Genomic DNA, 22,494 nt, shown 5'->3' with positions numbered 1-22,494 from the left:
ACACATTCATACACCGATTGCGGCGGAAGCCATGCAAGGTACCAACCAGCACATCGGGAGCAATTTGGGGTTCAGTGTCTTGCCCAAGGACACTTCGACATGTAGCCAGGAGGAGCCGGGATTCGAACCGCCGACCCATGGATCATTGGACGACCTGCTCTACCTCTTGAGCCACAGTCGCCCCATAGCCGTCTGTCGGTGTTGGCGCTCAAGTGTTAGATGGATGTTAGGTTCTTAGCTTGCTTACGATCCTTGATGACTATTTCTATGTATTTGATGTATTGCCATGTGTTGTTCTTGCTTACTGTAAATCCTTAATCGCTCTGGATTAAAACCGTCTGCTAAATGCCTAAATTGAATTGAGTCAAAATTGAGTCAAAATATAGATACTTGAGTCAAAATATAGATACTCCTGTCATATTACTCAAGTAAATACATTCCACAATGCATTGCTGTATACATATTTCAACATTTCCCCCCAAAAAACTGAAAGCATCTCCAGAAATTTCCAGAAAATATCAATTGTACAGACACTCAAAGCAAAATGTACAGCATATCGTCTCTGTTGGGTGGAAACCTCATATGTCCAAAACTGTTACTTTTCAGGATTCAAATTAAAAAAACGGCAAAAGTAGCACAAGCTTTGTGGATCTGTTACTTTTGATGCTTTTGTGTGACGCTGTAGTGCGAGTAGGGCGTTCATTTATGAAAAAAAAAACACAAAACATGGAGATAAGAGGTTTGCGCCCGACAGAAGCGATACAGTATGTATGTATGTCACCACGGTACAGTATACTGCATGTACTTGAGGCAGTGTGCATGATGTGAGATAGAGAGAGGTTCACTGATCTCTGGGTGATAGCGGCCCGCCTGACTCCTCCGCTCAGGAGACCAGAGAAGGGAAAAAAGGATGTTGTCAGACAGATAGGATCTCGTTAACGGCAACTGTCAAGAGCACAAGAAAAAAAAAAAAAAGGCAGAAGCCTTCTCTTGTCCATCCAGGGCTTCTAGGCTATCTGATGAGGGAGGAGGCGTGCTGACATTTGATCTTTTTTCCCTTTCGCTCAGAAAGGTCTCATGCTGCTGCCCGTCTCGCAAACGGCACGCAGCACTTGATTTCCTGTCGGCCATACAAGACGTGTTACGTTTGTTTCTTCCTTTGTATCTAAGGGGCTCATTAGCCCGGCCATTAGGGTACGCCATCTGTGCTGCCACGAGCTCGATATCCCACACACTCCTTTATTCCTGTGGCGTTCTGCCTGTGCTCACTGCTGGTCCACTATTAGTGGTGTGAAGTAAATGCATGCACTCAAGTACTGTACTGATGTACACTTTTGAGGAACGACATTAGCCAGAGATAGCCGATCTACAAGCTCACGATCGGCTATTTTTGGCAACTTCACCCCGTCTTTAACTTACAGTAAGCATTAAGGACAACACAAGGTAATACATCAAATGCATAGAAATAGCCATCTAGGGTCATAAGTAAACCAAGAACCTATCATCCGTCTAACAGTAGAGTATCGAAAGAAAATCAATATGAACATTGAAACTAAAAACACTATAGAATGCCAGGTCAATAATGACCTGTCATTTGTCTACATAACATCAAATAAATGTTTAGCCTTTGCATAAGCCTACAAGGTCGTTGAGGATAGGGCAAGTGCTACGGGCTAAGGTGATGTCTGAAGAGGTGTAGTGGCCCACAGAAAAAGTGGTCAAAGTACAGAGACAACTCAGGTCCAGCTTACTGGGTCTGGAGGGTTTAAGTTTATACAACTACTAGACGTTCAAATGGGGCCCCTGATCCAGAAAAGACTGGGAACGACTGACATACTGTACGCCATCTGTTCCGAGGCTGATCCCACAGTCCTTTCCTGTGGCATTCTGCCTACGCTCAATGACGCTCCGCTAGCGGTGTGCGAACGTAATGTATTTCCAGCTCCGTATTTCCAGCTAGCTAGGAGGATACCCCATTTAGAGCAGAGAACTCATTATTCATATTAGCGTCATCCAAACAGCTCCATATGTGACCTGAATTACACAAAACCCTTTGAGACTTATTATCTGGGAGGGAGAGGTTGGAACCGAGAGGAAAGAAGCACAATTTTTTTGCACACTCATCAAACTATAGGGAGGTTTATGTCACAAGGCCGGGGCTGAGGACCAAGTCACGAACGATGCGAGTCAATTGATGTAAGTCAAGAACGATGCATCGATGTACTGTTAGTCAGGGATCATGTAAATCAGGGATGATGCAAAACGGGAATGTGGCAAGTCGGGAATGTTGCATGGCGGGAAACAGTCAGATAACTTTAAAGGTGATATAGACAAGTTTTCAGCCAAAATTTAAAATATGTATAAATGTATTTTTTGGCCTTTTCCCCCTCTATCTTTCCCAATATTATGATGCTGAGGTGTTCTCCTGCAACAGCACACTCCCCCTTTGCACCCCTGTGGCTGAATGCACTGTTTATATCCACTACAGTTTACTAGTCGGGACGTCGGAGGGGATTTCAACTTTTAGCCAATTACAGCGCAAGGCTGTGACGGTGTGTTCAACCCAGCAGTATTATAATGAAAACGCGATGCGATTTCAATTGCAATGTATAATATTATCTTAGTTTCACTAACATTGTTCATGTGAAATAGTATGTTTATGATTTAATATGTAAGCCTATTGAAATTATGAGAATCGCTATGTATAGTGCATAGTTGGGTGGTGTGAAACTGAACAACACCAGCAGCAAGCACCCCTCAGAACTCGGAGGATCCTTATAGTCACAGAACGACTCGGACCCCAATAAAATCTCCTGGTTAGGCCTACATCAATATCGTTCATGTGGAGTGGGTTGTATGTGCTTATTTGTTGAAATGGTGGAAGTGAGTAATAGTATCATTTCACCAGCCAGTACCATCGCGGCGACTGCCTGCCGGCCGGCTTGAAGCATGCATTCAACCCGTACGTGTTCGCCAACGGTGACAGGCTAGCCGTCGCGGATCATCATAGCGATTTTTCTTCATTGCAATGAATAACCGTGGACAGAGTAGTTCACATGAACGATGCTGTAGTGGCTGGGGCATTTGAGGGGAAATATGTTTTATATGCACGATTACAAATAAAAGAGAATTGAATTGAGAGCCAGTGAGTCTCCTCTACTTCCTACTTCCTCATTTGCGGGCGATTATGCTACAGTTACCCTTAAAAAAACATGTCAACTCAATGTCAATGTCATTAGCCATACGAGCGCAATATCCATAGCGTCCCTCCCAGCAGCAACAACAATCCCATAGCCTGAAGTGACCTGGCTCAGCCAATAGAATGAGGGGGGGAGGGGGTGGAGCTAGATTTGCATTTGTTTGGAAACACTCACTCACTTCTGTGTACAAACACTGGAAACTTGTCTATATCACCTTTAAATGTAGGATGATTGCTAGCAATTAAATAAATCAAACGTTTGGACCCCAATATAATATGTAGGTCTATTTGGCAGGGCTAAAGTGGTTAAACTGATTTTTCAATGCTGTATTTATTCCTTTTGTCGGGAACCCCTTGGAACCCCTCAAGGACACCTGGAGGTTCCCGGACCCCACTTTGAGAACTACTGCTTTACATGAAACATTAAGAAACATACAACCAAAGAAACAAGGACATTTGAATACAATACAAAACTTTTTTTTTAAATTAGAGAATAGAAAATAAAAATACGCTCAAATATGAGACATTGTTATGATGTGCAGCACAAGCAATGAATAAAAAGAGAAACAGAAAAGTCCTCGGCTTTGATTTATAACCAATTATCCCTTGGTTAAAAGATGTTCTACTGCTATGTCTCTGAGAAGTCTGTCGTACAATGTGACCATTCTTTCTTTCAGAGGAAATGCTAACGCGTGCGTGTGTGCGTGTGCGTGTTACTGTAATTGTGAGGGCCAAATGTCTCCACGAGTATTAGATTTAGAGAAACAGACATTGTGAGGACAAAATTAATTTCCTGGTGAGGACCAGAACAAGAGAAATGGATGCTTTATGGTGAAGAAAAAGAAAAGAAATATGGTTATAATGAAGCTACAATTAAGGAAAATGTTCCGGGTTGCGGTTGGGGATATAACTGATTTATTACTTAGCTGCACGCTAGTGTCACACACTAATATAGCAGTTTAGGAATTTAGCAGACACTTTTAATCCAGAGCGATTTACATTAAGCACAACTCAAGGTAATATATACATCAAATGCATAGAAATAGTCATCTAGGTTCATGAGTAAACCAATAACCTATCCTCAGTCTAAATGGTAAATGGTGCATTTATATAGCGCCTTTATCCAAGGCGCTTTACATAGATTGTGCATTACATTCACCCATTCACACACACATTCATACACCGATTGCAGCGGAAGCCATGCAAGGTACCAACCAGCACATCGGGAGCAATTTGGGGTTCAGTGTCTTGCCCAAGGACACTTCGACATGTAGACAGGAGGAGCCGGGATTCAAACCGTCGACCCATGAATCATTGGACGACCTGCTCTACCTCTTGAGCCTCTTGAGCCACAGTCGTCACAGTCTAACAGTATAATATCCAAAGAAAATCTATAATGTGTACATTGAAACTATAAGCACTATAGGAATCATCCCGGCATCCGTCTAGTTACAGATGTCGATAGCCTTTGCACAAGCCTGCAAGGTCGTCGAGGCTAGTGCTACGGCAAGTGCTATGGGCTAAGGTGGAGTCTGAAGAGGTGAGTATGAATAGGTGAATTCACCAGACTATGGCAGAAGCAGATCTACAAGCTATGTTTTCTGGGCTATTTTCAAGGTCGTCCTACAATTTGAATGTCCTCACAAGTGTAGCAATACACGTGTGTTTGTGTGTATCTCCCCAGCTAGAAGTCTGTCCTATCTGGTTTGGTGGGAGTATGACAGCAGAAGCAAGCAACAATAACAACAACAGCTGTCCACAATCACTGTGGCGTTGTCACAGTGTTTCGTCTGCGACAGTTGCCACCCTTGTGCAACTGGATAAGTAATCATGCCTCCATATTAAAAAAAAAACTAAAAAACAAAAAACGTTGCAACACGGCGGAGCAGATTAAGAGAAAACAAAAGGCAGAGCAACAATGCGTCTCCCCGTCGCACACATAGCCGGCTGCCTGGGAGACACTGAGCGTGGCAGACACACAGAGAGCTGTAATCAATTAGTATAGGGAACGCGTCTGGCAAAGAGCCCCGCATTCTCAGTCTATCCACGTCTCTCCCCATTTACTCATTCACACATAAGGCCTGCTTCTCCCCTCCATGTTTACCCACGCTTACTTAGGGGATGGTAACAACCGGGTTTAAAGAAGAAATGTAATTTAGAGCCAGGGTTTCCAAGGGCGCATGTTGGTCCGACATACTAACAGTCCGACATGCAACCGTCCGACACATGCGTGGCTGGTTAAGACTCACCCGTGGCTTCCTTGTGAGGTTAGGGTTAGGTTAGGTTCTGGGGTATGGTGTCGGACTAATGCCTGTCAGACTGTTAGAACGTCAGACCAAACACATGCACCCGTGTTTCCAATCTATGGGTGGGGACATTTGTATGGGTCATGAGTAAATATCCTTTTCTTGGCGTAACAGACTGGAGCAACCTGTGGGGCCTGTGGCCCCCTATAGGGTGTTTCTAAAAGTGGGTGTCGCAGCACCCAGGGGTGGCACAGAAAAGGCTACTTGTGTCAATATTACTTCAGTTTAATCACCCGCTATACTTCTTTTTCAATCAACACCAAATATCTTTGCCAAAACAAAACTACAAGCGTATGTGTCACACAATGCGACACGTTGTGAGCTTGTAGATCTGTGGTTTTTCGTTCCCCCATCGCCAGATTCACATAGTTGTGTACCGTAATATGACATCTAAATCCCTATTCGCCCGGGACTAATATTACCCCAGGACCCCAGGTAATACGAAATTACCCCCCGACGTCTGTGTTTTTTTGTGGCGGATTCGCATTGGATAAGTGAAGTCTGTGTTTTACTTGAAATTACAGACATTCTCAAACATAAAGGACTGTTCATTTGTAGTAGGCCACTCTATATGAGGACGTTAACAGCATTTATTTAATATTAAAGTAGGCATATTATTTATTCACTCTGAATGAAGTAAATAATTGTGAATCTGATGCCGGTAAAACCAATTAAACGATAGGCAACGTATCACATTTATTCTCCCAGATCATGGGATGAAGTTGCATATTATTTATAATTTCATAGTACTACACGCTATATAATAAAACAATTGTGCACCCTTGGTTGCAGACCATATAGAGAACTTTGAATTTAGGCTACAAATCAGCAAGTCCTGCACCGAAACGTGTGACGCGTCCGCAACCTGCAGTTGTATCGGCCGGGCTACACCGGGCGATTTTGCCCACGTTTGTGTGTGCAGTACATATGCGTTTACTGCGCGCGTACAGTGCGTTTCTTCCCGGAAGGTCCCGGCAGATTTGTGCGGGACCTTCCGGGAAGATATATAGATACGCGCGCATGGGGGCATACCGTACGCACGTAAAAAAATAGAACCGATCCTATTTTTAGAACACAGGTATCCGTGGCCCGCGGTATCCGTGCGTCTGGTGTAGCTGGTATCATTGACATATATTGGTCCTATCCAAACGCACTGTACGCGCGCAGTAAATGCATACGCTCTGCGTGCACAAAATCGCCCGGTGTAGCCCGGCCGATATTCGGGAACAGCACGTTCACGCGTGTACTTGGTCGGCAGGCACAGGTAAGGACAACGGGTGCTGTGTCTCTCTCTCTCTCTCTCTCTCTCTCTCTCTTAGAATGCCTTACCATAGGCCCTGAAACAATACGACCGTCATGTTTCGTATCGCAATGAACACGTGGGGATGTCACAATAGGCGAGGAATGCATGATTCTCACATCCATCCATGTACCGTGCGCACGGTGCGCTGGTGTAGCTGTCAGACCAACTTTACGCATGAGAAAGTTTCACATGGCTATGCACACGCCACGCATAGACTTGTTGTTGGTGTCCTGCACAATGTAATTTGGCCATGGGTCCTTCTTGGTAGGTTAATAATATCCACAGTTTCTCAGTAGCGGTCTGCAATTTAACCTATTATTCAAGCTTTGCCCGCCGCGCCAATACAAATGAAATCGTCAGGTGGCCACCGTGGACTGGACTAGTACTAGGCTGATATTATTTATTATTGGATGCAGCATATGCAGAGCCTTTGCTCTGCATGCGATTTCCACAGCACAGCATAGGGACATTAAGGGTGCGTTCAGAAATGCGCACCGGGAATGTGGTCAGTTTGTTGAGTGTGGTGGGCGGTGACGTCACAGAGTGCGTTCAGTGTGCCTTATTTACGAACGACCACAGCTGTGACGTAATCACACTGGACAACCCCAGCTTCAGGGTAGGGTCGCTCAGTGCGGGCACTCGGCACACCCGGTGCGCAGCGCACTGGATTTTCGAACGACAACGCACCGAGTGCACTGAATACAATTTAGGCATTTAGCAGACGCTCTTAATCCAGAGCGATTTACATTAAGCAAGAACAAAAAAAGCATGGGAATACATCACAAAGCATTTATCATGAAACGTGCGTAAGCTAAGAACGTAACAGTGGAATATCTATATAATGAAACTATACATATAAATACATATAAACTATACATATATACTGAATAAACGAACGACAAGAGAGCACACCAGTGCGTTCAGGGCGCATTTCCGAACGCACCCTACATTCTCCTCAGACATATTCATATATCTTGCTAAAGAGTGTATGAAATAACCCAAACTGAGTAGCCTAGAATTACCGCAATTACGTGTATGGCAGCAATTTAAAATGTGCATAGGCTATATTGTTGGATACACTGCTCTCCAGTAATTAATTGCATCATTCCAGCTGTGCAAAAGTAGCCTATGGTCAAGTCAGATCAATTAGGCTGTCACGCAGCGAGGTCTGAAATACCATAACGACATGAAAAACCATAAAGACGATGTATCATCAGGGCTCTTCAGCAAAACCAGATTGAAAACATGTCCTCACGCGTAAAAACTGGATTATTTCTTCAAATAGACCGGAGGATCAATCAGGTGGGCTAATGTGGTAAGTGGGATATGTTCTCATCAGTGCACGACGTGTATATATGCGCACCAACTTTATTTAAGAAGCTAGTGTTTTCTGTCATGAGACCTTTGATTCATTAGAGAGAGAGAATTCGCTCTTTGTATCTCTCTCTCTCTCTCTCTCTCTAAAGCCGTAGTGAGAGAGAGAAAAGTGAAACATGAATATTCGCACGCACGCTACATATAAAGTTGTACAATTATCAGTAGCCTACGGTATATACTGGCAGATGATAATGGCACAAGGGGGAATTCATAATCAGACTTTGAACATTCTAGGCGAGAGTTTACATGACAGAATTCCGTGTGGTCGCCTAAACGCAAAGCCATTTAACCAGAGTGGGCGCTTGTTGTCACAGTAGGCCTACTTATTATTTTTTAAGGACAAGAAAAAAACTCAATTCTACCCCAAATCACCGACATGTGGATTCGCACGGGATTAGTATTACCCCGGGACCCTGGTGTTTGCTGAATTATGGTAGGTAATTTGGCCTGTAATTATTACAGCCCAAATCACCGACATGGTCGATTCGCACGGGATTAAAAACACAGACGTCCTCCGTGATTATTCCATATTACCCGAGGTCCTGGGGTAATACTAGTCCCGTGTGAATAGGGCTTACGGTTCTAAAAATGAACAATATCATTATGGGGGTGCTGTGGATGAAAATGTTATTTACAGGGGTGCCCTGAGCCAACAGAGTTTGAGAACCACTGCCCTATGGCCCCTGGGGGTCACACATGGCCTCTGGCGAGACTTTCCGCAATGGCAGACATACCCCTGAACAGTGTCTGTGCTCTTTCTGAGAGGGTCATGGTCTGAGCAATTACTCCATCACTCGCTCTTACAATCTTGTATCATCAGTGGGAGGATGAAGACACGTGATTTTCTTTGTTTAAAGGCTCCCGCCCGACCTCCCCATGCTCCCCATCTCTTCCACTCGTCCTTCCTTTCAGCCACCCGCTCATGTCCAACACAGCGGGGGCGGAAGGACAGTGGACTCTCGGTTACATGTCATTACTCTTTGTCGAAAGCGCCCCTCGTTTTCCAGCCTTTGCACTCGACAGAGCAAACATGAAAAGAAAGAGCTAATCAAAGATTAAGAACGGGTCAATGTCTCCCTTTGTCGGGGCTCCTTTAGAGCTGATGTTCCATCATCCCACAGGCCACTTTGATGAGCCAGCCACCGTTTGATAGAGATTCTGTCCAAGTTCCATGAAAGCCCAAATAAAGCCCTGCCGCCTCTCAAACAGATGTGAGGGCCTTGCATTAATGTAACAGTTTTCCAACACAAGAGCTTGTTAAGGTAATTGGATCCCAATCAAGTAAGAAACTTTTTTTCTACCACTCATTTCAAGACTAAAGCTATACGACACATTCTGATCCACTGATGCCTCCAACAATCCCTCCCCCTTCCGTCCAGCTAACGGCACATTAGCTTCAGACCTCTGAAAACAACATGATGAACTAAACCTCACTTCTAGTACTCACCTAACACCTGCTCATTATGCTAGGGATGGATGCCTCAGGGTAGAGGACAGAGTACAGCCAGGAACTTGCAATGGGTCGTCAAGATACTCAAGGGAGTCGGACCAGTGCACATGTACCTGTCAGACTACTTCAAAACAGTGAGTAACGCCCACAGAACACCAGAGGGAGCTCCACTGATCTAATTTCTCCCAGATTTGGCACAAAAAGGGGGAGGAATTCATTCTATTATTATGCCACCAAAATGTGTAATAAAAATGAAGATAAAGAAAACTTTATTGTCCATTAAATTAAATAAATTAAATAAAATGGAAATTTGTCTTTGGCACACCGGCAGTCAGTTTACAACAATAAAACATTACATAAAATACACAGATGCATTAAAACACTGCCGTACTGACATCTATCAAAATGTGTTACTCTCTAGTCTCTACCCTCTTTCAAACCCACCATGAAAGAGCACCCGTCTGCAATTTGCAACTGGATCTATATGAAGTTTTATAGATACTTTTACTGCTCCTAGTATTATTGATGAATTATTGTATAGTATTGTATGTCTTATGCCTTGATGAATTGAATACACAGGATCACAATGGAAACAAGCCCTCGGGGCTTCTTGTGTTATCTTGTTCTTGTTTGTACTGTTAATAAAGTATCCAATCATACAATCAAAAAGCAGTCACCCTCACACCTAGTCAGAGTTAAACTATGTTTGAACTCAGAACTGCAGTAGGTGTGACGATAACACCACTGGTGTTGATGCAGTCATCCCCACACATTCAGGAGAAAAGAGGATTCCCATCAAAGGGAAAACTTCCATCACACTCACACAAGGACTTTCAAAACAACACACAGACGTAAAGGGTGTTCAATAGCACTGATTTATGGAGAAAAAGAAAATCAAAAACCTCAAAAGTTATGAGGTTTCCTCCGGACAGCAACAAATTATACTGTACTAGCCCTTACCCGTTGTGAGATATTGACCCCCCCCCCTTGTGGCCGCATGGGGTACTGCACGTTTTCGCATTTTTTATTCACTAATAAATTCATTATTAATTATTAATGTGTAAAATCGAAAAAAAGGGCTTCGTTAAGACCTCCATATTATTATGGTCAATGCCTGTGTGAAAAGTGGGAGTGATTGGTGCAGGCAGTGAGGAGATACGGCGGTGTTTCTGACAGACAGACAGACACACACATTCAGACATTGTCAGAATTATAGTATGATGATATATACCTCATATTAAATATAAAACGTTGGTCGGGAGTGGCTTATTGTCATATAAGCCGGTAACATGTGGGAGTCTGTCCCGTTAGTATGCACTAGACTAGACCCACGGAAGATGGATGCTGAGGTGGAGCACCACATACCTACCATCAACTCCCAGTACTGACCGCAAGACTCGCCGCACCCAAGCTGAGCTACTCATACTGTACGCTGAGTTGGCGGTGCCCCAGATCGAACCTATGACCTTGTGGTCCAAAGGCGAGAGCTCTACTGACTAGACTACCCGGACACTCACTTAATAAAATAATAATAATAATTAGATGACAAAAAAAAAAAAAAAAATGCCAAAGTCGCCAAACCGGTTTCGACAAACATGATCTTCTTCATCTGGCTGTCTGCCAAGTCTGGCTGTCCGACAATGTAATCACTGCTGTCAGGCAGAAACCTCTCATCTCTTAACTTATTTTGTGTTTATGTTGTGAATTAACGCCATGCTTGATCATACTACAGTGTCGCACAAAAGCATATAAAGTACGAGGTCCGTAGATCGAACTTTTTTTTATCCTGAAAAGTAACAGTTTTGGACATATGAGGTTTCCACCCTGACAGAGACGTAACATAGGTCTTTATGTGGAACGTCTTTGACATGACAAAAAAAAACATGATAAACTTACTTTTCAGTGAGGTTGAAGGTTTTCTGGGGGTCCCCGCTGATGATCTTGTATGTGATAGGGTCATTCTCTCTGTCTGAGGCCTACACAGACACATACAATAACTGAATTAAAGGAATAAGCATACAATCCTAAAGTGCGGTGCATTAAAACTGAGCAGCATATTAAACTATATATATATATATATATATATATATATATATATATATATATATATTAAACCAGCTAAAGTGCATTTATGGGACTTAAGAGTTCAGCAGTCTAACAGTTGCATTTGAGCCTTTCAGTTCTGGCTTTGATGGACCACAGCCTCTTGCCCGAGGGGAGCGGGTCGAACAGTTCATGGGCCGGGTGAGTGGGGCACCTCAACTAAGTGGCGTGCATATTTTGTATTAGTTTTTGTACGAGTACAGGAATACAGAAATGTGTGTGTTTGCGTGAGTGTGTTTTTAACCTGTAGATTGAGCAGTATAGCTCCGATCCTCATGGCCTCGCTGACTTCCAGGTGGTAGGTGAAGAGGGGGAAGCGTGGGGGGCTCTGGTTGTTAGGAGGCAACACCTCGATGTACACGGTGGTGATGGAGCTCCTGGGGGAGAAGACAGCAAACAGCAGTCCATATTAGTGTTGTATAGTCGAGTCCACCTAAAGCCAGTCCAAGTCAAGACCAAGTCCCAGGGGGTGGGGGGTGAGTGGTGGGGGGGATGGGTGAGTCCGAGTCAAGACCGAGTGTGGGAGGAGGTCGAGTCTGAGTCAAGACCGAGTGTGGGAGGAGGTCGAGTCTGAGTCAAGACCGAGAACGACGGGATGAAAGGCCGAGGTCGAGCCCGAGACCAGATTATTGTCTTTTATTCCCCTCATTTGAAAGGTACAGAAAACACTGTGAGAGCAGGCATGCGCGTCAGCTGTGCTCCTTTACTTGACACATTCCCAGCCATCATTCATTCATTAAGAGAGCAAGCCCAAAACTTGAAAAAATCAAATTCACAATTCGAGGGTCCTCTGATAAATTTTATAACCATTGGCAACCTTTAATATCGTATGTAGGCAGTTTGGAATCACTTTCACCTGACTGAAGACACGTGGTGTTGGTGTGCTCTGGTGGTGCAGATCTCTACTTGGTGCAAGATATATAGCCTAATATATTGGAAATCATTACACATGAGGGTCAAGAAATGAGCCAATTAAGCTCTTACAAGCTTTATCTCTATATATAAGTATTTGAATTATTTATTTATTTATTTACTGTTTCTTTTTTTTTAAATTAATTGTATGTCTCTTATTTCACCCCCTTTTAAGTTGTTTATTAATTATTTCTGTGAACTTAACCATGTGATCCTTTTCTTTGTATCTTAGTTATGTACTCAACCTATTGGTTTTATACCTGTATATATGTTGTGTGTATCTTAGTTATGTACTCAACTTATTGGTTTTATACCTGTATATAATTTATGTTGTTTGTATGTCTGGCCTCGTGGGGAAAGATGGTGGGTGGGTGGGGAGGATTGGGAAAGGAGTTGTGGGAGAAAATATAAAAACAAAGAGTTCTATTTTCTTTCTGTGAAACTTGCATAATATGATGTCATACTCTTTGAATAAAATTTGTTTAAAAAAAAAAAAAGAGAGCAAGCCCAAATCAGCACCTACACTTTAGAAACAAACCCAACAAAAACGCAACCCACAACTAATATAGTATTTACAAGCAACTTTACAGAACAAACAAGTCCCAAAGTCGCTTATAATAAGCAGACATGGCAACACTGGCATCAAACGGCCGACATGCAACCTGTTTGATACTCTTATTTGCTGACGTTCTGTGTTTTCCTTTCCAAGCTGGGCCCTCTGTGTTGTGATCCATAGCTTTGTGAAGTGTGCCTTGGCCCTTCTGTTTGTCAGGCCTGGGGTCGGGGATGTATTTGCACAGTGAAACCCAGCCATGGAGAACCGTCTCTCCAGTAAGTAATACCTATTCCACTGTGACTCAACACAAAAAAATAAATAAATGAAAAAGCAGTACTTTTTTGTAAGTTTTTACTCAAAGGGACATTACACTTGTGTGGGGTCATTTTAATACTCAATTTCTTTTTTGTTTTGTTTTGGGTTTTTTTTGGGGGGGGGGCTTTTTGCCCTTATTGATAGATTACAGTAGTTTGACAGGAAAGGGGGAGAGAGATGGGGGAAGACACGTCGTCGGAATCAGGACTCGAACCTGCGACACCTGCAGACATGGCAACACTGGCATCAAACGGCCGACATGCAACCTGTTTGATACTCTTATTTGCTGACGTTCTGTGTTTTCCAAGCTGGGCCCTCTGTGTTGTGATCCATAGCTTTGTGAAGTGTGCCTTGGCCCTTCTGTTTGTCAGGCCTGGGGTCGGGGATGTATTTGCACAGTGAAATCTAGCCATGGAGAACTGTCTCTCCAGTAATACCTATTCCACTGTGACTCAACACAAAAAAATAAATAAATGAAAAAGCAGTACTTTTTTGTAAGTTTTTACTCAAAGGGACATTACACTTTCAAACATGTGTGGGGTCATTTTAATACTCAATTTATTTTTTGTTTTGTTTTGTTTTTTTGGGGGGAGGCTTTTTGCCCTTATTGATAGATTACAGTAGTTTGACAGGAAAGGGGGAGAGAGATGGGGGAAGACACGTCGTCGGAATCGGGACTCGAACCTGCGACACGCTGTCAGGCTGGATTACCAGCCTAGGTACCTGGACCGCTAGGTACCTGGACCGCACGGCCGGCCCAGGCTGTCTACTCAGAGTTTTGTGAGCACCCCAGACATATATTTTAAGTTGCTTGATTCAGTATTTAGAAATTAGATACTGTACTAACTCATTTTAACTGCAAACTCCATTTTAACCATGTTAGATTAATTGAAAACCTTGTTTCTGGTGTAAAAGTGCAAGAGTATATCACAATACACTGTCTGGAGGGTGCTGCTTTTACAGAAAAAAAACAAAAACTAAAGTTGTTGAGTTTAACAAGACAAGGCAGACAACACATCAAACAACTCCTACTGCGATGATTAAAACGAATGTTTAGTGAAACAAATAATGGGAAGAGATTAAAAGAAACGAGACAAAGGCAGCTGCCACGTCCTGCGAAACAAGAGGCCATCTGCTGTTTGACTCACAACAAATTATCTCAGAGCCTGTCAGCCTTTTGTTTTATTGCTTTTTCCCCCTCTTTCCATTATTCAGCCAAACAAGTGCAAACCTAGCCATTGATGAATGAACGATTGAGCCAGTCTGAATGTATGGGTATTCAACTGAAACAAAAGATAGATGATGTAAAACAAGTAGCGCTGATTACCCATGAGAGATTAGTTACACAGTCTGATGGAAACAAGGTTGAAGCAGACATGATTACATATGAAAGGTTGTACAAAATAACGCACCTCCAACCACATCGATGCTCAAAACGTGTGGTTTTGTGCTGCTTTGAAACCTGGTCATATAGCCCAGGACACCAAAAACTAAGCATCAGACCTAGTGTTGATTTTGACCCACTGGCACAACACTAGAGATCCATTAAATGATGCATCACTGGTTTCTTTCAAAATTGGCCTAAAAACATCTATCAGGAGACCACATGAAGGGGAGGTGTAATTTTCCCATCTCTTTTGTGCATTATTATGTTGATTTTGAATGCTATGTTGATGAATTCATTACATAGGACCAAAATGGAAACAAGTCTGCAGGAGTTGTTTTTGTGTTATCCTTTTAGCCTTCTGACTGTACCACGTGCTGTTTACATTTTTGGCTAATAAAGTATTCAATCAAAAAACATTCTTAATCTGGGTTCATAATCGCGTTTGAAATGTCATATTACTTCAGAGAGTTAATCCTCAGCAAACGATGAAGAGATCTGAAGGAAATAAATAAAGAAATAAAGAAAGAAAAATATGGAAAAAAAAATAGTAGAGGATTAGGAGAGATAAGCAGGGCAGAGTGAATTCTACCTTCTCTGGATTTCCGGCGCATTATCCGAGGCCTTGACGGTGAGGGCGTAGGACTTCCCCACCTGGAGGTTGACCCCCAGGGCTATGGTGATACGCCCGGTGAAGTTATTGATCACAAAGTCTCCCTGGGCACCGGTCACGATGGTATAGGTCACCAGGCCGTTCAGTCCCTCATCAGAGTCCGTCGCTGCCAACTGGGAGAGGGAGGGAAAGAGAGAGCGAGAGATGGAGGTCATTGCCATTAAAATGTTTGAAAACCACTGTACACTAAATGGAGTAGCAGAGCCTTAATTAGTATCATCGGTAACACCTGTGAAGGAAGTCGGAAGAGGCCCAGAAATGGCGTATGTGCATAGAGCCTATTTTTTAAATTGTCACTTCACTGTCAGCTGGGGAGCCCTCCCAAATCATGTGGAGACCCCCCTGGGGGTCGACACACTGTCCTAAGGCAAGGTGAGCAGCTATCCTTTTCATGCTTGGTGAACCAGTCAAGCGTTTAATGTTTCCCGGTTTGCCGTTTGGGAGCGGCCACACACGGGCTCCGTCAGTCAAGGCGCCCTCCTGTACTAATAATGATAGGACGGAAAAATAAAACCCACTACAATCTATATTTAGTGCCCTGCTATTAACTTATGAAAGTGCCACTCTTGCATAACCAAAGAACAAACGGCTGGCATTTAGCTAATGGTAAACATGCTGCCTACTGTGTGTACAACAAAGTGTCTGACCTTTTCCAGCAGCTATTGTACAAGAGCACCTTTGTCCTTTCTTAACACAACCGATGCCGCCAGCATCTTTCATTCGTTCCCCCCCAAAACCGGGAGGCATAATATTCTGTTCTTACCTCACGCTGGTCACAGGAGTTACGAGCCATTATTTTGGAGCCGTAAACAAGGAAGTGAACGGCAGCACGCATGCGCAAAACACAAGGAGTACAGTGCAGAAGGAGAGGCAAATAAAAATATTTTTTATATCAATAAAAAAAGTCATAAAGACGCGTCCCGACATTTTCGGCTAGGGTCGGGCCAAAAATGCACGATAATTAGTCGGGCCGGGCCGAGCCTCGGGCTCTGTGATTTTCCGTGATTTTCTTTTTTATTATTATTATTTTATTTGTATTTATTTTTTTAAATTTTATTATAATAAAAATAACAATTATGTTGTTTGTGTAATGTATTTATGAAGAGGGCTGAGCTGGTGAATGTTGGCGATTAACTTTTACAGTTTAGGCTACTATACTATGTGACCGGACTGCATGGTGGAGGAGGAGGCAGCAGCAGCGCACCAGAGAAGTGACAGAATCGAACGGAGTTCAGCAGGGAGACAGCAACTGGAAAGAAGCTGTTCCTGAGCCTACTAGTACGGGAGCCAATAGTTCTGTAGCGCCTCCCAGAAGGGAGAAGGGAAAGGAGTCTGTGGTTTGGATGAGAGGGGTCTTTCACAATACCTCTCGCCCTACGCATACATCTCTGTTAACTTAAGTTAACTTGCCATATGCTTAAATGTTCTATACGACCATCGATTCATCCGCAATAGCTCGTTTTGGAAACATCAGGGCTTAACGAGACACTGCTGTCTCGTTGAACCCAGCTGGGTGAATAACCTAAATTACCTAATCAACGTCACCACGGTAAATGCTCCATATAACTATGAAAGCGCTAATGTTAATGTCCACTGCATACACGTAATATAGTTACATGATGACCAAGCAATGTTACAGTCCACTGTAGGCTACAGCTATTTGGTTTCCAAATCGTAGCGCTGTACAGCAATTTCATTTTCCCATCGTAGCGCAGCACGCCTCATTGTGTGCCCAAAAGAACAGATCTGCAAGCTGTCGACACGCAATCGAGCGGCATGTTGATTGTTTGTATGTCTGTTCTTTTGGTTAGGCAACACACATTACACGTGGTATGTGGGTTTGAGAGGCAATGATTAATGTAAACTATATAGGCCTAGTAGATTATAGCCAAGTTGACAGTTGTCATAATATTGTATAGCTCTGTTCGGGACTGTTGCACAACATTAGCCAACGGTGAATGATGAAAAAGCACTTTGTTAACGGGGACAGTATTAACTGCGTCACATCAGAGGATCGCTGGCACTGCTACTTGATTCAAACATGTTTACTCACCCCTGGAAATCGCTGGAAACCATTAGAATGTTGGAAATGGAACATTATCAGCCAATTAACGTGAGTTACATAAATCCTTTATTTCGGCGATTAGTCCGTTCCTTTTTTCCTTTTCGGGTTTTCGGGCCTAACATTATGGTAATTTTTAGGGTCGGGCCGAGCCTCGGGCCGACCCAGTTAGGGTAGTGTAGGGCCGGGCCTTAATGTTCAGGCCCGATGAGAACTCTAATACACATTCAAGACCTCCTGCGCTTCGATTAGAAAGGAGGTCTATACAGGTCCTTAGCAAAAATTGTGTGAAAAAGGCAGATCAAGTGAGTGACCTTTATAGAAAAAAAACAAGGGTTTCAATTCAAACCAATTGACAACATGCTGTCGGGAAGAAACCTTGTATCTCTCATTATTTTCCTACTTTTTTTCTTTCTGAAAATGAATGCCCTACTTTATCGTAGTATTGAAAATAGCAGATCTTTGTTTGAGCATCTATACGGGCTGCAGGGAGTGTTGGCACCTGTCAGCAGGGAGTGTTGGGCGGGAGGAGGAGTAGGGGGTCCTCACGGTGCATGGGGGCTCGTCTCTGGCAGGTGAGCCAGTAGGATCCTGGCTCACACACACACACAGCAGTGACAACAACACATACAAATGTGTGAGGGAAAGGTGTCTGTCGGATTTTATGAATATTGAACCAATGAAAAACTAACAATAACAAGAGCGTGTGAATGCAGGCTCTATTTTTTCGATTTCCTGAAAAGTAACAGTTCTGCAAATCAGTGTGACTGCAAATGTATCTTTTGTTTTGAATATAATTTAATTTCAGTCAGACAACTCACGAATAGATTTAACCAATATTTATTATAGAATGAGAATACAAGTGTGCATACGATATTAGACTTGCCGTTCGGCTCTGCTGCATTTTCTCCCTGCTCGGCGCGATTAAACACCATCATTAAACATTAAGAGCAGGGAGATAGATATACAATATAACCCCCCGGGGAGCATAAATAACAGAGCCCACTGGTGGTGCTGGGGCGGTGGTGGGAGCAAACATCACATAACAACCAGGAACCACGCAGAGGAAGGCAGGAAGAGCATGCAGTCTGGTGAGCTTAAGTAGCCCGCCCAATTGGTCAGCTGACTGCCACATCAGCGAATGACGTGTGGGACTTGCACACACTTATACACCCACATAGTAATGCAGCATGTTAACCCCTTGAGTATAGAGCGTCGCAGTCCCGCCTCCTACCCTGACCCAGGAAATGAAACCCAATGCATTATTCTCATAGACATTTCGTAAAGTATTTATTTAAAGACGGTTACGCCGCGGACAAAGCCAACTCGAGTCGTGACAACTCATGACAACACAAACAATATTTTGGACCAAACAAATAATTACAAAGAAGAAAAACAACAAAGAAAGTGTTGTAACCTGCCGTTTTTTTCTTCTTTCTAATTATTTGTTTGGTCCAAAATATTGTTTGTGTTGTCATGAGTTGTCACGACTCGAGTTGGCTTTGTCCGCGGCGTAACCGTCTTTAAATAAATACTTTACGAAATGTCTATGAGAATAATGCATTGGGTTTCATTTCCTGGGTCAGGGTAGGAGGCGGGACTGCGACGCTCTATAGTATGCGCCTTTGAGCATGGCATGAACCCCCTCGAGTATGTCTGCCTGAACTAACTCCGCAGGCTACGCATCATTTAGTTTTAGTCATATATATATATTTTTGATGACTAATATGATGAGATTTTAGTCGACTTAATCTATAATTTATTTTGTCTGCAATGGGGTTTTTTTGGCAGGCATTGATGACATTATAATGGTCGTCAAAGTTTTAGTCGACAAATTAATCAACACTGCTGGACAGCTCTAGATATTCACGCCTCTCCACCATTGATGTCATCCTAACGAGGAAGTACATCCATTATGGCAGAGCAGACTATCAGATCTCCATTAGATATACGTGTTGCTGGAAAACTGTGATAGTAATGCACACACCCGTGTCATGCTGCGTTTGTCAAATTAATTAGGCTGCCAGTGATTTTCCTTCCGGCAAATTACCTCCCAACATCGTGCCGTTTGTAAAACGTCGGGACCTCATAACCGTAGCTCCTTATCTGCGGTGAAGTACTTCAGTACTGTACACCAGTGTTGGTTTTGACAGCAAATTTTGATTTCAATTTAGTCTTTTGAATAAAGTTCCATTTAGTGTTTTGTTTAGCCATATTTTAGTCATCTGAAAAGTTGCAGTTTTAGTCTAGTTTAATTTAATAGGCCTACCATAAGATTTTAGTCGACTAAATTTGCAGTTTAAACTAAACAAAATACATACAGACATGGATGCACCTGGGACGTATCCTCAGTGATGTATCCCAAGGTCATCGGGGTTTCGGGTCTCCCAACATCATACCCCTCACTCAGGTGACCCAGCCGGGGTGATCAAGTCCCGACTTACGTCCCAGTAGCTACCCTCGGTTAGGGAAAAACCAGGGCCACACAATCCGTTCCTCCTGAACTACTCTGCCGGGACTGGGAGGTACCATTCTGGCGCGTGGAAGGACTAGGCTCTGTGGGTTGACTCCTGTCCGGGCCCCTCCTACGTCTCACCAGGTCCACTCCTGCTCTCACCAGGTCAGGCCCTGTGCGTTGCACCAGACTCCCAGCACCAGGCACTTTATTCAGGAATGGTGGATTCTCGAGCCGCAACAGTTCCGCAGGCTCCACCTTGCCCTTGGTGGTGCCGCAGGCTCCGCTTGAGGCTTGAATGGCCCTCCTAAAGGCCTCACCGTGGGTTTGTTGGGCTTCTTCCTCACGGAAGACACAGGCTGGGGCGCCAACCCATACTGCTCCCGGGTGCCGTCTAATTTCCGGCTGCCACCCGTCACTCCGGTGGTCACCAGACTATTCCTGGTTGTCACGTAGTCTGTTCCTATGAGTCACTATAAATAGAATAACTAAACAAAATACATACAGACATGGATGCACCTGGGACGTATCCTCAGTGATGTATCCCAAGGTCATCGGGGTTTCGGGTCTCCCAACATCATACCCCTCACTCAGGTGACCCAGCCGGGGTGATCAAGTCCCGACTTACGTCCCAGTAGCTACCCTCGATCAGTCCCATTAGGGAAAAACCAGGGCCACACAATCCGTTCCTCCTGAACTACTCTGCCGGGACTGGGAGGTACCATTCTGGCGCGTGGAAGGACTAGGCTCTGTGGGTTGACTCCTGTCCGGGCCCCTCCTACGTCTCACCAGGTCCACTCCTGCTCTCACCAGGTCAGGCCCTGTGCGTTGCACCAGACTCCCAGCACCAGGCACTTTATTCAGGAATGGTGGATTCTCGAGCCGCAACAGTTCCGCAGGCTCCACCTTGCCCTTGGTGGGGCCGCAGGCTCCGCTTGAGGCTTGAATGGCCCTCCTAAAGGCCTCACCGTGGGTTTGTTGGGCTTCTTCCTCACGGAAGACACAGGCTGGGGCGCCAACCCATACTGCTCCCGGGTGCCGTCTTGAATTAGTCTTTAAAAGGTTATTTTGGCATTGGCAGTGCCTTGATACACTTGGTTGCATGTTAAAGAATAGCAGATCTACAAGGTCACAATGTTGTGGTGGTCCCCGGACCACTGGTTGAGAGACATTGGTCTAGTGAGGGAAATCATGGAGTGAACGTGTTTCAGTCACCACTACACCACTGACCACAGGTGTGTGCTGTGGATAGATGAACGTAATGCACGTTGTAAAGCGCTTTGGATAAAGACACTAAATGTACCGTTTACCCTTCAAGTTAAGTCTTTCCACCACTGTGTTTAAGTCTAGGACCTGGCTAATATATGTATGCACTTCATTTAGGAGAGAATATCTCAACTGTTCTTGGCTAATATGACCCCCGCGAACGACTTGGGAACTGTGAAATATTCTCTATCCGGGGCGAAATACAGAAAAATGACCACGCCCTTTTTAAAATGACCGCTAGTTCAAACATGGCTCTATTTTCTAAACTGTTGGAGCTACAGATTTTCTGAGGTGCTCAAAATGTTTGTTGAATCCGTGCCCGAGCCAGCAACCCTCCAGGTCATCATTGTGGCCAAATCCAATATGGCCGCCACCTGAAAAAGGTTTTGTCTACAACTATTGAACCAGATGAGCTATGTTTTTTGACAATTAGAAACATTTTGGAATGCTTATCTGTATGACTGGGTGTGGCTGGACCTCTATTTTACCAGAGGTGGACAGAGTACTCGACCCCAGCACTTGAGTACAAATACGACCTGTTCAGATTTACTCCACTACAAGTACAAGTAGCTCAGTCAAAATGTTAGTTACGTAAGAGTGATAAAGTATGTGCTATTAAATGTACTTAAGTATTCAAGAGTAAAAGTAAATTCAGGACTGGCCACTTGACGTACTGGGCATATAGTGCAGCAGATAATTGCAAAATATAGCAAGAATCGTTCAAATAGGGATAGTGTGCAACCACCTTTTCTCTCCATTATTGATTATAATGAAGCACATCATAAGAGCTTGTGCTCTTATAAGCCAGATGCTTAGGGGGAAGAAAAGGAAAAAAAAAAATTAAATATTTCAATTCAATTCAAAGGGCTTCATTGAAAGGGCTCTTTCACTACATCCATAAATCTTCTCCTCTAGGCCTCCTACCGATATGCTTACTATCCCTCATCTGTATGTGTCCAAACCATCTCAGTCTGGCCTCTCTGGCTTTATCTCCAAAACATCTGACATGTGCTGTCCCTCTGATGTACTCATTCATGATCCTATCCATCCTTGTTACTCCCAGAGAGAACCTCAACATTTTAGTCTCTGCTACCTCCAGCTCTGCTGCTAGCATAGTCTTTCTGACTAGTTTA

General features: G+C 43.8%; 1 protein-coding gene across 3 annotated transcripts in view; it reads right to left on the bottom strand.

Moving 5' to 3' along the window:
- Window positions 1-22,494, bottom strand: part of LOC306931686 (protocadherin-15-like) — a gene marked incomplete at its 3' end in the record, with an annotated part of 360,480 nt that overhangs the window by 122,934 nt on the left and 215,052 nt on the right. For all 3 annotated transcript variants that reach the window (XM_079513231.1, XM_079513232.1, XM_079513233.1), the window contains 3 exons: window positions 15,498-15,691; window positions 11,983-12,115; window positions 11,532-11,611 (listed from right to left, as the gene is read on the bottom strand). In XM_079513231.1, the coding sequence (XP_079369357.1) occupies window positions 11,532-11,611; window positions 11,983-12,115; window positions 15,498-15,691 (407 nt within the window). The remainder of the gene's footprint in view (window positions 1-11,531; window positions 11,612-11,982; window positions 12,116-15,497; window positions 15,692-22,494) is intronic.

This window comes from Electrona antarctica, assembly GCF_951216825.1.
Source record: "Electrona antarctica genome assembly, chromosome: 10".
In the NCBI taxonomy this organism is placed as follows: Eukaryota; Metazoa; Chordata; class Actinopteri; order Myctophiformes; family Myctophidae; genus Electrona; species Electrona antarctica.
This window is presented reverse-complemented; position numbering and strand designations above follow the sequence as displayed.